This window comes from Rhea pennata, chromosome 3 (assembly GCF_028389875.1).
Source record: "Rhea pennata isolate bPtePen1 chromosome 3, bPtePen1.pri, whole genome shotgun sequence".
Taxonomy (NCBI): Eukaryota; Metazoa; Chordata; class Aves; order Rheiformes; family Rheidae; genus Rhea; species Rhea pennata.
The window spans coordinates 50,343,560-50,356,127 of NC_084665.1; the positions used below are offsets into that span (position 1 = coordinate 50,343,560).

The 12,568-nt window shown below is 37.5% G+C and overlaps 1 protein-coding gene across 1 annotated transcript; it reads right to left on the reverse strand.

The window, feature by feature from the left end:
- Positions 1–10,356: 10,356 nt before the first annotated feature.
- CCR6 (C-C motif chemokine receptor 6) lies at positions 10,357–12,313 on the reverse strand. The gene is made up of 2 exons (XM_062573050.1): positions 12,305–12,313; positions 10,357–11,442 (listed from the first exon to the last, which is right to left on the reverse strand). Exons 1-2 carry the CDS (start codon positions 12,311–12,313, stop codon positions 10,357–10,359), a joined length of 1,095 nt encoding a protein of 364 aa, XP_062429034.1.
- Positions 12,314–12,568: the final 255 nt, after the last annotated feature.

Sequence of the window (12,568 nt, forward strand, 5' to 3'; positions counted from 1 at the left end):
AAAGGATATGAACTAGTCCATGTCTAATAAGACTCCTGTATGCTCCAGTTATCTGCTGGAAACATCCAGGACTTTATCAGGCATTCTGGAGTATCCAGCAGTTTGCTCATGTCTTAGGTATGATGGTTTTGTGGCAGGAAACAGATTTTGGGGAGTACTCATTTCTGGTACTGCATTCCAAAGAATTCTCTTGTGGGGTACAACTCAGGAGATAAACTTGAGGCAAGAAGTTTTCCTAAGAACCTGTTTTTATAGACCTAACAATAAATACTTATTTTTCTGAGGCAATTAAAGGCTATTAGAGACAGAAAGCTCACAATATATATATAATCACAAGGCCCTGGCAGAATTCTTCAAAGAGCTGTTGCTTTGGAGTTTGTATTATAAGGGCCTTTACAAAACTCAGCAAATGTCTGTAGCTTGGATTGTGTGCTTCAGTCCAGATTTAGCTCTTTATTTACATTTTTTCCTCCCCTTTCCCTTTATACCACTGAAGTTACTTTATTTTTTTAATGAAGGTATAAAAAATAAAACAGTTGTGAACATTTCTGCAGTTAACCAGTATTTCGGAGTATTTTTTAAACAAAAATACATTTTTGCATAAAAGTTAGAACACACCAGAAAGAAAATTTAATTCACTGCATTTCCCACCAAATAACCATTATTTTATCAGAAGTCACACCAGCAGAATACTGAACTTTTTCATATACCCTGTTCATTCTGTGCTGAATCAAAACTCAAAGTCTTCACTTAAATCTCTGTTTTCACTCTTAGGGAATACTTATAAATTGTTCTGACTGCAACTCTGAAATGCATAAAATAAAACTGTCCTCCAATATTATTCTATATTGCAACCAATGAAGAAGCCAGAGAGATGTCTCAGGCAAGTAATACAGTAAATTTGGCACTATATATGCTTATCTTCCCTCCATGTGGATCTGTACAGTATTATTCAACCAAATAAATTTGTGAATTGAAAACATACAGATTTGTACCAGGAATCAACTTTCACATGGTGAGTAGGGAATGAATTTAGTGGACTAAGTCCCTCTGACTTCAATAAGCTTATCTGCTAAATAAGATAATGACAAAGTGTAAATCAATACATATTACAGAATGTGGCAATACAGATTTTCAGAATTGCAATACTATAAAACTAGTATATTACAGAGAAGAATATGTTAGATGTGTAGTTGAACATAGTAAAAAGATAAAAGATAGTGACATTCAGATGCTAGAATAACATCTGCCCCTCAAAAATATAGAGTATTTTAAACAGGATATGACTTACCAACTAAAAAAAACTGATGCCTGATTAACATAAAGACAGTTAATATTTTCCATATTACATATTTTTCCAAATAAAAAACAGCTAAACTGCTCGTTTCAATCTCTACAGTAGAATCATAGAATTACAGAATGGTCAAGATTGAGAAAGGACCTCTGGAAATTGTCTAGTCCAACCCCACTTTCATTCAGATATTTCACTGAAATATCTAAGTCTTCAAGCAATTTTCACCTGTAAATATATCCAACAGATATCTCTATATAAAAAATACAGTGCTATTTTTCAAAGATCTGTTTGCATGTGCAACAGAGATTTCTTATTTGAATTAATTCCAGACAGTTTGTATTAAGACTCTTTTTCAAAAGCCACCTGCAAAACTCACAGGTTTCACTATTTATAAAACGTGTCATTCTTAATTTCCAAATTACTTGGCAACATCGTATTTTAATTCATTCTCTTACCAGGTGGTTGGTTTCTCTTTTGGTGCAAATACACCAGATTTATCAATAGGATCGGTTCTGATTGGTTCTACTCTTCTGGGGAAAAGTCTACAACACTTCACACTAACCTTGAAATGTTTAGATTACCTGGAATTAAAAAACATCAATAGTACCACATGCAGTGTGGTGAATAGCAGCTTCCACGGCAGGTTACACCAAAGGAGACATTTTCACTGAGGATGAGGGGAATTAACCTTCCTCTTTGCCATCACAGTATCTGTACTTCCCTTACTGATTATGTGGCTTACCACTGCATAACAGCACCAAAATAAGTCAGTTTGCTCTTAAGCCTTCTGTCGGAAGTATAGATTGGCACCTTAGAACCCACTGGAAAATGTAGAAGTTCTACTTCCTAAATAGACATATGTCTGAGGATCACTAGTAAAACAAATTTCACAGGGAGCTTCATAGTCTCAAGAAACATACACAGCTACTACTTGTGCAAGAAATGATGAAACTGAAATATCAGAAGTACAGAGTTCTAGAACAGACTTCTGCTACTGGTCAATAACCCCTGTAATGGAAAAAGGCTCAGAGGAGATGAACACAGGCATCTGATGCCTTTGAAGCCCAGGAAGATGCAACTTAGTAATCACAACTGTTGCACAGAGAACTGACTTGATATTAACACAAAGTGGCCCAGAGGGTGACATTTGTTTTAGATAAGTAGCCATAAGTTTGATGAAAAATGTTTCTTTCTGAGTAGAACAAGGAATGTGAATGTCTGAGATTAGCCAGACCAGCATGGGGGAAGTGTGTACGTGGCTCAGCCCAACAGACAGTATAAAACCTGAACAACTAACAAAGGAATTTTTGAAGACAGTAATGGTCTGGAGCTGGCTTCAACCCATCTGTTCCTTCCCAGCAACTGGGGATGCCCACTGTTGTGATGGTGAGCACATTATACAAACTGCTAATAACAGTTACTCTCATACTGTGATTTCAGTACATTAGTGTTATCACGCTGCTAAATCAAAAATCCTGTGCCACATCAAATATCTTTAAATTAAACTTTTATATTAAACTTTTCACTCTCCATGTGTATGGAACATCTAAAAGAACGTGACCAGAGAATATTGGACTCTGACAACTTCCAAGAGCATTAGACAAGAAAACTAGTTTTTAAGAAGCCTGATGCATCTGGACTATTTTTAGGGACTATTTTTAGGCATAACTTGATATTTGCTAGGGTTTAAAATGTTACCTCTTTTCAAAACTTAACTAGTGTCCCTCAGCTAAGCAGGAGTAACTTCTTGTGAAAGCCCAACTCACACATCTGCATAAAACACTGCTAAAATGTGCTAGCAGAATTCACAGAGAGATACAAAATCTCACCTGGGAATCTGAAACTTATAAGATGAGATTTAGGGCAAAAAGTTTCTCCCATAGTTGTTTGGCCAGCAAATATTTTTCTGTAAATGCCTTTAGTCAGGGCAGAATGTCACAATAGCTGAATAATTTGGTGCTTTTATAACAGAAAGAAAACAAAGCAAAAAACCCAAACTGCTCTTTTTAAAAATTCCAGAAGAGCAACATACCATTTTAAGAATTCTGTAAGCAAAACCAGCAAAAATATCTACTGTTAGAATTTCACAATGAATATGCAGACTAGCCCTTCACATTTATTCAGACCTCAGTGAGGTACTGCTGCACAAGAGTAGCTGCTGCCACTCCAGTCATCACAGTCATGGTTACCAATGAACATTTGTGGTAAAGTAAAAACTTACCACTGTCAAACCTCTTAAGATCAGATAAAAAAAAATAATTGAAAGGAAAAGAAATCTTTTCTATTTTCAAATAAAATGGGGATCACTTTCTTCCCCTTCAGTGACAATAAGAAGCAACCACTATCTAGGAAGGGATGTTGCAGTGGAAAGAATGAGCAATAATCTCACACAGACAATTTCAGTTTAGTGGTAAACTTCAGTTTTGAGGAAAGCAATGAGGTAAAGCTTACAATACATACATATATAATGCATTATATAGTTACAATGTACAATAATATTCTAATATGAGGCTAGACTAAATGAAAAAGGCATGCCTTTGGGCTTTAAATCTATGTCAAAAGAGGTATAATGTTTAGGATAATCCATATATAAATACCTTAAATGGGACATTATTGGTTCAGATAAGTGAGCATTTTAGATAATATTTCACGCTCAAAAATCAGGTTATCTAGAATTACCTGTCATGATTTTTTATGTCCAATATTTTGCAAATTTAGTGACAACTTTATACAAGTTAACATGTTTCTACACTATTGTATAATTGTTACAAAACATCAACTGTACTCTTACAGAACAAGATATAAAGAGCAGAAAAAATGAAAAGGGATTTAGTCCTGTAGTCAGAGCAGTAAAGCCAGCTGAAAATTACGGCATGCATCAATAAAATATTTTAAACTAAAATTACAATAAAAATAGACATTTATACAGAACCTTGTGAGTGTAGAGAACTCTGCTGAGAGCAACAAATTAGAAATACTTTGTAACAAATGCAGTCTAAGTCTGACATGCAGTTTAAGACAAGAACAAGAAATCAGGTTAATGAAGGCAAAACAGAAATTTTTCCTGCATAGCGAACAGTCTGTTATAAAAATCTGTGTTTATGAAAGTGCCAGAGTACATAATTCTTTCATTAATAAATACTGTGCTCATGTCAAATTAACAACAATGTAACCAGCATACAATATGCAACAGGTTTCTCAACCTCTATTTTGACTACTCGCATCCCTACTGATGTTGTCCTTCATAAGCAACAGCTTGTTGCTGATGTGTAAAACTAATATATACCCACTGGTATGAAAATGCCATAAATTGGAAAGAAATCTCTACAAAATAGTACTAATTTTTACCTCTATTGTAATGAACCAAATAGGATCAGAAAAATAAATACAAAAGCATTTATATTTTTCTGGTAAAGTCTTACAAAACAGAAGATTAAAATATAATTCACTTCAGACAAATTTGTAAGAGTACTTTGTTTTTAAAAATGGATCTTTTAGAAAACAAACTGTCTACAAAAATATGTCTTTCAAACAATATATTTTATATTAGTATCCCCTTTTCTCTTTCTTTTTTTGTTTTTGCAATGGAAGACAGAACTTAGAAAAATATTTCTATAAAAAACATTTTCCTAAGAACTTGTTACTAGTACATTATCAAATTATCAAACAAAGTACCAATTTATTTGGAGTGGTACCAGACTTGATTTTATACTTACCAGAAGTCCATGGTATGTAAATATATAGAATATATAAACCACCAGCAAAAGATAAGCAAATGAAACCATGAATGAAAAACAGAGTTCCAATCTTAACTGCTTTAATGGCTTCATATCTCTTGTAAAAGTTTTTCAGAAATGAGATGAAGAATCATAACAAAACTGCAGCTGAGTGTTCCAATCCAGCCAAAGAATTAAAACCTACCAATTTCTTGTAATTAAATCGTTTCCTTTATAATTCGTAACCACAAGATAAGACTAAGTAAAAAATCTTCACAGATTGCTTTCTACTGAAAACAATAGGGTATCTATAGTTGATTCAAATCAGACAAGATCATAAGTATTCTCTATTTCCAGGATAAACTTACTCCAGTTGTTCATCATTGTTTCTTATAGAGGGAGCTAAGTATTCTCTACTTCTACTCCTCAACAAATCACAAGTTAATAAATAAATTCTAGTTACTACAGATTTAATATGTACTATTTACATTAGGTTGTATACTATAAGAAATGTTTAGGAATGATAAGGCTATACCAAGACTGTATAAGTCAGAGCTTTAAAAACCTGCAATAGAAGACTATTAACTCTACTGGTTTATGTTACCTTTATAAATAGATTAAAATGATAATGCAGTAATTCAGAATACAAGTTTCTAATTAAAAAGGCAATGAAAACAAGTGGTAGATGATATTTTCATCAAAAATATGAATGGTGCATTGGGATATAAAGTTGTATTACAAAATACATCGAAGAAACTGAACTTTGATGTTAGCTACAAAACTAGCTGATAAGCAGTTGTACAAGTAACATTTTTTTTTAGTTTGGTAGGGAAAGAATCTTCACTGGCTTGATAAGAACTTCCACTATCAAAATAACTTCTTAATGTTTAGGTTCTGATTTCTTGACAAAATAAAACCCAGACACTTTTCATCTCAAGTTAGATAACAGAGTTCATTCAATCAAAAATAGGGAATTTCTTTTCAAGAACTTGTAATAAAGGGGAACTGAAGTGATAGTTATAGAGCTATATAAAAGCCAGAGAAAGCTATCATAAAGCCAGGGAACATTTCTTACTCAGTAGTCACATCATTATCACTAGGTCATGTCATTCACCCACAGTAGAGGAGATGGCATTTAATTCTCTCTTTAGCCTAAAGGACCTGCAACTGCACTTCCCAGAGGGGAATTAAAACTACCATTGTATCATTTGATCAAAAAACGGTCCTCTCTACATTCATTTTGTCTTGTTTCTCTTCAGTTCCCACCCCTCTTCTCCAGCTGTTCTCTCCTTGCATGTTTTTTCATTTTCTCCCCTCTGCCTTTCCCAAACAACTTTGATCTTCTGTGTCTGTTCTAACCCTCTTGCAGGTTCACTAGTTTACAGCAGTCACTTTTCTCAGAAATATGAGTATACAAATATAAGATCTATAGTATCGAATTTAAATATCATGAGACGATAACTGTTGCTTTTTGCAGGGACCTGATCAGTAAATTAGATGAATTTTCAAGATGATATGTGTCAAAAAGGTATTCAGCTTTAGGTTACCTCCACTGAGATATTAAGCCTTGATTTAGCACCATGCATCTATGATCCACCTGTTCCTGAACTGCTTGAAAGGACAGTGTCAAGCAAGGATGCCACGTACCAACCACAAGCAGAATGGAATCCACTACCAGGCAAGGAATTTGTGCATACAATACCACAATCCAATTGCTGCCTCCATCTGGAGGAGGATATAAAGTCGAAGCTTACCAGCAGCATCTTCTTTATGTACATCATGATGCAGCACAGTACGTATCCTTCTCTCTTCAAACACAATAGGAAACAAAGACCCATGTAAAAACATTTAATTTTTTTCTTCTTCAAAATAACTGACAAAATAAATGCAACAAAAAAGAAAAGTACACCATGCATTCCCTACAGTGTACTGCACACCTACCTTTATGTTAAAGTATTATAATAAAAAGCAGCATCCACAGCAAGCCCTGAAAGTAGTTATTCCACAAGCAGTGAAAATAATCTCTGATTTCCTATAAATCTGTATCATTTTATTTTCCTAAATTCCCAGCACGAACTCTAGGTCACCCTTCAGTTCTGTTGACATGGTCACTGAATAAATGACAAAATGTTTAGTGGCCTATTGGTAGTATCAGCTGACCAGTCTGCCAGTATAGATACCTGCTGCCAAATGTCTAGCAGTTGGATTCCGCTCCTTCAGTGGGGATATATACAATCCATAACCAAAGCACATAGAGTACTCCTCTGCCCCACTGATATTTAACTACAACTGTATTAGAGCAAAGAAACAGCTGGACACATTTTCTACCTTTCAAAGTTGCTTCCAATTAGAACTTTTTTTCCTCCCACAAGGCAACAGCCAGGGAGCTATCCTGCCTCCTGTGCGAGGCACATCTCACACTGCAGTTTGAAACGTGTTGGGAGCCACTGCACAGTCCTCAAGTTAGCCATGGGCTGCCAACCTGCAACATAGCCTGGCTCCCGCGCTCTCCCTGGGGAAGGACCTTGAGATGCTGATGGAAGCTTGTTCTCTCTCCCTTCACCGCCCCCTCACCCACCACAGCCCTTACGGCCAGGAACTGGCCCGGCCAAGCTGGGGCGCACATTCCCCCCTGCCCTGGGGCGCCCCGAAGGGCAGTGACCGCTCTCCCTCTCGGCCCAGACAGCGCAGTGCCTGTCACCAACCCTCCGAGGCACGGGGGCAGTAACAGCGCACCTCACCGGCCGTTAGCCCCCGCTTCCCCCCACCCCACCCCGCGCGGCGGCCGTTGGCGCCGCCTCCCGCCCCGCTCGGCGCTGATTCGCTGGCGGCGGGGAGCCGTTGGGCAGCCGTTGGCGCGGCCGTTGGCGGGGTTGCGGGGGCGGGCGTGTGGCGGCGGGCGGCTGGTGCGCCTTCCCCGCGGGCTGGTTGACGGCTCAACGGGCCGCTCTACCACGGCGGCGGGGCCGGCCGCGCGCGGGGCGCCACGGCGAGCAGGGCCTATACGCGGCGGGTTCAGGTCCCGCGTTTGCCAGTCCGTGTGCAGCAGGGCGCAGTGCGGACTCTCATGCCCCAAGTTTCGCAGGGACAGGTGCTAAATCAATTCGGGTAAGAGAGATTTTGCACTGAATAAGAGAATTTGCAAGGTAATACACATAGCAAGATTTTTGAAGGTAGTACATGTAACAAGAAACGCTTACTTGAGATTTTTAAAACCAGTATAATGAGATCTGAGGTTTTAGTCAGTTATATTTTTATTTGCTGAATTCCTTTTCCAGAAAATCATCAGTGCTACATAGAGCAAATGCATGCATATGCATTTACATAATTTTGTGTATTTTTCCGTAAGTTATTCATCAGTGACAAATATATATGATCTTTATCATACCTACCATTAATATTTAAAAACCTCACCCCGCACTGTAGGCAAGGATGGATTGTACCAGCAAAAACAGTACAGTTTGTTCTCATATTGTATCCTCAAGTGTTCTTCAGCTCTGGCGTTGCTCTTCTTGGCCTGTTTATTGCCACTGGAGGATGTGGTTTCTGGGCCAAACTCCATTCTCTCTTCAGTCACAAGTTCAAAAAAACATGAAAGTAAACTGCAAGTTGCAAATTGTATTAATTTACACTACCACTGGAGTGGAGAATGCCATATCCTCTGACATAACAAGAAGTCCCGACATTGCCATGGCTCACACTTCTGTTGCAGGGGAACTCCGGAAGACTGGCATTTCAGGTGACTGCAGACAGGTAGCAGTGGTAGCTGTAGTACAGGACAAGCAGCTCTTGTCCTCTACTCTGTCCTGCTGCTCTGCCCTCCAGCTCTTTGAAGAGGATCTGCTCCTGTCTCTGCCCTCCAGCTCTTCGAAGTGGATCTGCTCCTGCTCCTGTCTAGAAAATCTTTGTTAGTGGAGGCGTTGGGGGTTTGAGTTCCTCAGCAGTCCATGTTGTTCCCCGCTTCGTTGTTACGATATAGTGAAGCTCCCTGGGTGAACAGATCACAATTTGTATCTCTGCTGGAGAGCAGTTTCTGCATAGCCTGTTTTGAGGGTGTTCCTGTGTGCAGTTTTTAAAAAAATCACTTAAATTTGCCAAAAAGTCATGACTGGGTCATGACTTTCTATTTTTAAAAAAATTTTTTAAATATTTCTGTGTTCATTGAGAGTCAAATGCTGACTAGTTTGGTAAAAATGTAGCCAAATTAAGCCACACTCTACTCTCTAGACATTGTCCTTAATCACTGAAGTTAATAGAATAAATTTCATGTATTTTTATTTGTGTTAGTAAATCCATTCGTAAGGAAACTTTATTAATGGTTGCTAAATACCAAGAAATGTATCAGATCTTGTTACTGATCTAGTTGCAACAAAAAGTATTGGAATTTGAATAATCACTGCTCTGGTCTTCAGATTGTCTACCTCTAAAGAAGTTACGTGTGAGTTTTGGCTAGGAAGAATCAAATTTTCACAGGGATATTTTCTCAGAGTAATCAGCTTCAGTGAATTTCAGGATCTGAATCCAATGCTAAATGAAAGGAAGAATCTCTAAGCTCTGTTCTTTGTTCAGCAGATAATCTGAATGGCTTTCAGAAAACCTTCCTGTGCATAACTCAATGTTCTATTTATTAAATAATTTTCTACTTTTCATTATACTGTCTTTAGTAGACAGGTCACTATTGGCTTTGATCAGCCTCAGCCTTGGCCTAAGCTTGTGCAATCCATTTAGAGGCATCTGATGAGCAGATGGAGCACAGAAGCAGGCAAAGATTTATGAGACTCAAAGTCTAAGTCCAGCTATGCCTGTTTCTTTATCTTTCTCAGTGTTAACTTTTCTTTCCAGGCTTTACCCAAAATGTTATTTGTTTAGGTTAGTATTATCTCTGTATAACCTGTCTACAACACAAGCAGAGTGGAGACTTACACTTAAATAGGATTTCTAGGCATAAATAATCAACAGTAACAACATAAATGTAAGTAGAATGAGCCTGGACATAACCTGATTCATTTATTTAGTATTTTTGGGATACTTCAGTGATGTAAGACAAATGAGACAGATGGTTTCTATTCGAAGTGAGGAGTATTCCTTTGTCAACTTCACCTTCCTGATAATTTTAAGTGATTGCACTTTAGAAGAGCATGAATGTTAGGTGAGTAAGATTTCAGTTTTTCAACGGACAATGCTAGTCTTTTATTTATGTTATTTTATTGAAAGGAGCTGTGGATCACGGGAGCTTGCCACTGGGGTACAGAGAAGCACAAATGACTGGTTATCATATGCTCAGTGAGACTGTTTTGGGTTGCTCAGTGAGCAGAATCTTTCAACAATAATGTTGTTCAAATTGTGTTATATAGTGAAAGAAGATACATTATCACTCAGAATTTCACTAGTCTGTCTTGAATGGTAAGTATCAGAGTTTGTCCTTGAACTACGGCTGTTGTATTTGTTGTATCTCATGCACCACAGATCTTTCATTATCTTCACAAAGTAATTTCTAAACTTCACTCCAATAAATGCATAGAGCACGGGGTTTAAGCAACAGTGTAAGAATGCTAGGGCTTCTGTGGTGTATTTTGCGTAAGCTATTTTCTTTTCACTGTCACAAGATCTGTTCATCTTGCTCAGATTTGTTGCTGTCACAAGAAGAACGATGTTATGGGGTACCTGGCAAACTAGAAAAACTACTACAATTAATACAATCACACGGATTGCTTTGTTTCTTTTGGAATTTTGAGCTTGTTGTAAGGATTTGACAATGAATGTATAGCAAAAAATCATGAACATGAAAGGAATAAAAAAGCCAAATACAAGCTGCAGAATCAGCAGCAGTAATTTCAGCATAGTGCTTTTGGATGTTTTTTCAGATCTGTGATCACAAATCTGTTTGGTTTCATTGATGGAGAAGGTGTAACTTTCACTGTATAGGAAAGAGGAACTGGAGATTAAAACTGATGCTATCCATACAACCAAACAAATCAGTTTACTGTGTGCCAGCGTTCTTGCCCTGAGTTTAAATGACTTTGTTGCCTGCACAATAGCTATGTACCGGTCCACACTGATAAAGGCCAAAAGCAGCATACCACAGTTGAAGTTGATTGCATAGATACCTCTGCTCATTTTGCAAACGAAATCACCGAAAATCCATTTGTCAGCAGCATAATTCACTGCCCATAGTGGGAGAGTGAGAACAAACAGTATGTCCGCTATTGCCATATTGAAGAGGTACACATCCGTCATGGACTTGGTTCTCTCATATAAAGCGAAGGTCATCACTACAAAGATGTTACCAACTAGGCCGACGACACAAATCAACGAATATGCAACTGGCAGAAATACTTTTGTGAAGTTTCTGACTTCCCCCTTAGAACATGGTTGTGCAATTAGAAAAAGATAGTCTGTCTCATATGCATAATCTGTGGTATTAGGCTCTGCCTGTAAAAAAGAAGATCACCAGTTAACTACTTAATCACTAGCATTCCTTTCTGCAATTTCTATATGGTAGAAAAAGGATAGATAACAAAGTTGTACAAATACAAGGAATTAATAGCTTTGGAAAAATACACAAGTATTAAAAGACTTGCTTATTTGAAATGCAAGTGACGTTTCCTTTATGATAACTGTAATCTTTCTGTGCAGTCTCTCCCACCTCTGAACTTCAAACCTATACGAAGCTTGTCTCAGACAATCTGCAGCACCATTATCTTCTCCAGCACAATATGTTTTAACACTGTTGTAAACTCTGGAGGAGACTTACAAGTATTAAATAGTGAATTTGGTAAAACCTTAATTAAAATATAAACATGGAGATAATCTTTTGGGGTAACTCAAAGGATACCATCCTTAGATATGTTACGCAGATTAATCTGCCATCGTGGAGAAGTTTGTAGTGTAAATGTCTGCATCTGAGGTAGGGGTCTAGGTTTCCTTTAGAATAAATGGAGAGGAACAGGCCAGTCTAGAATGTTACACATTTCATACTAATGCAGAAGTTTAAAAGAGGTTGGATGAATCAAGCCCCAAAATGATAACTTCTCTCCCCTCAACTATACAGGTAATCCAGGGTGGCTAGCCTGAGAAGCAGATACTTGCACTGTGGATACCAGACCTGTGGTTAGATTGAGTGGAACACCAAATAAGAATGTGCTTTGCCAATTAACTCTGCTATGAGAAACTTCTTATTAGACAATTGCTTCCAATATTATGGCACTCTTGGACCACCAGCTGCAAAGAGCTTGAACTTTCAGATTAATTGCTTTATTGGTTTATTAATATAGTTTATCAATTAAATACTTACATTAATCATTTTGGCAGTACACTTCTGAGAAGGAAAAATGCAGTGAGAAAAGCTTCAAAATGCTTTCCCAAGGATTTCTGAGAAGAATAAAAGGAGATTGGATTAGGAAAATAACAAAAGAGGAGTGAACTAGTAGAAAAACAATTGGAAATAAAACATTTATTCAAAGAAAAATCACATCACTTCAGCTATATCAACAATACACACAGGCATCTCAACAAATCACATTTTTGTGCAGCACAATGTGCAGTCATGGAAAGCTGG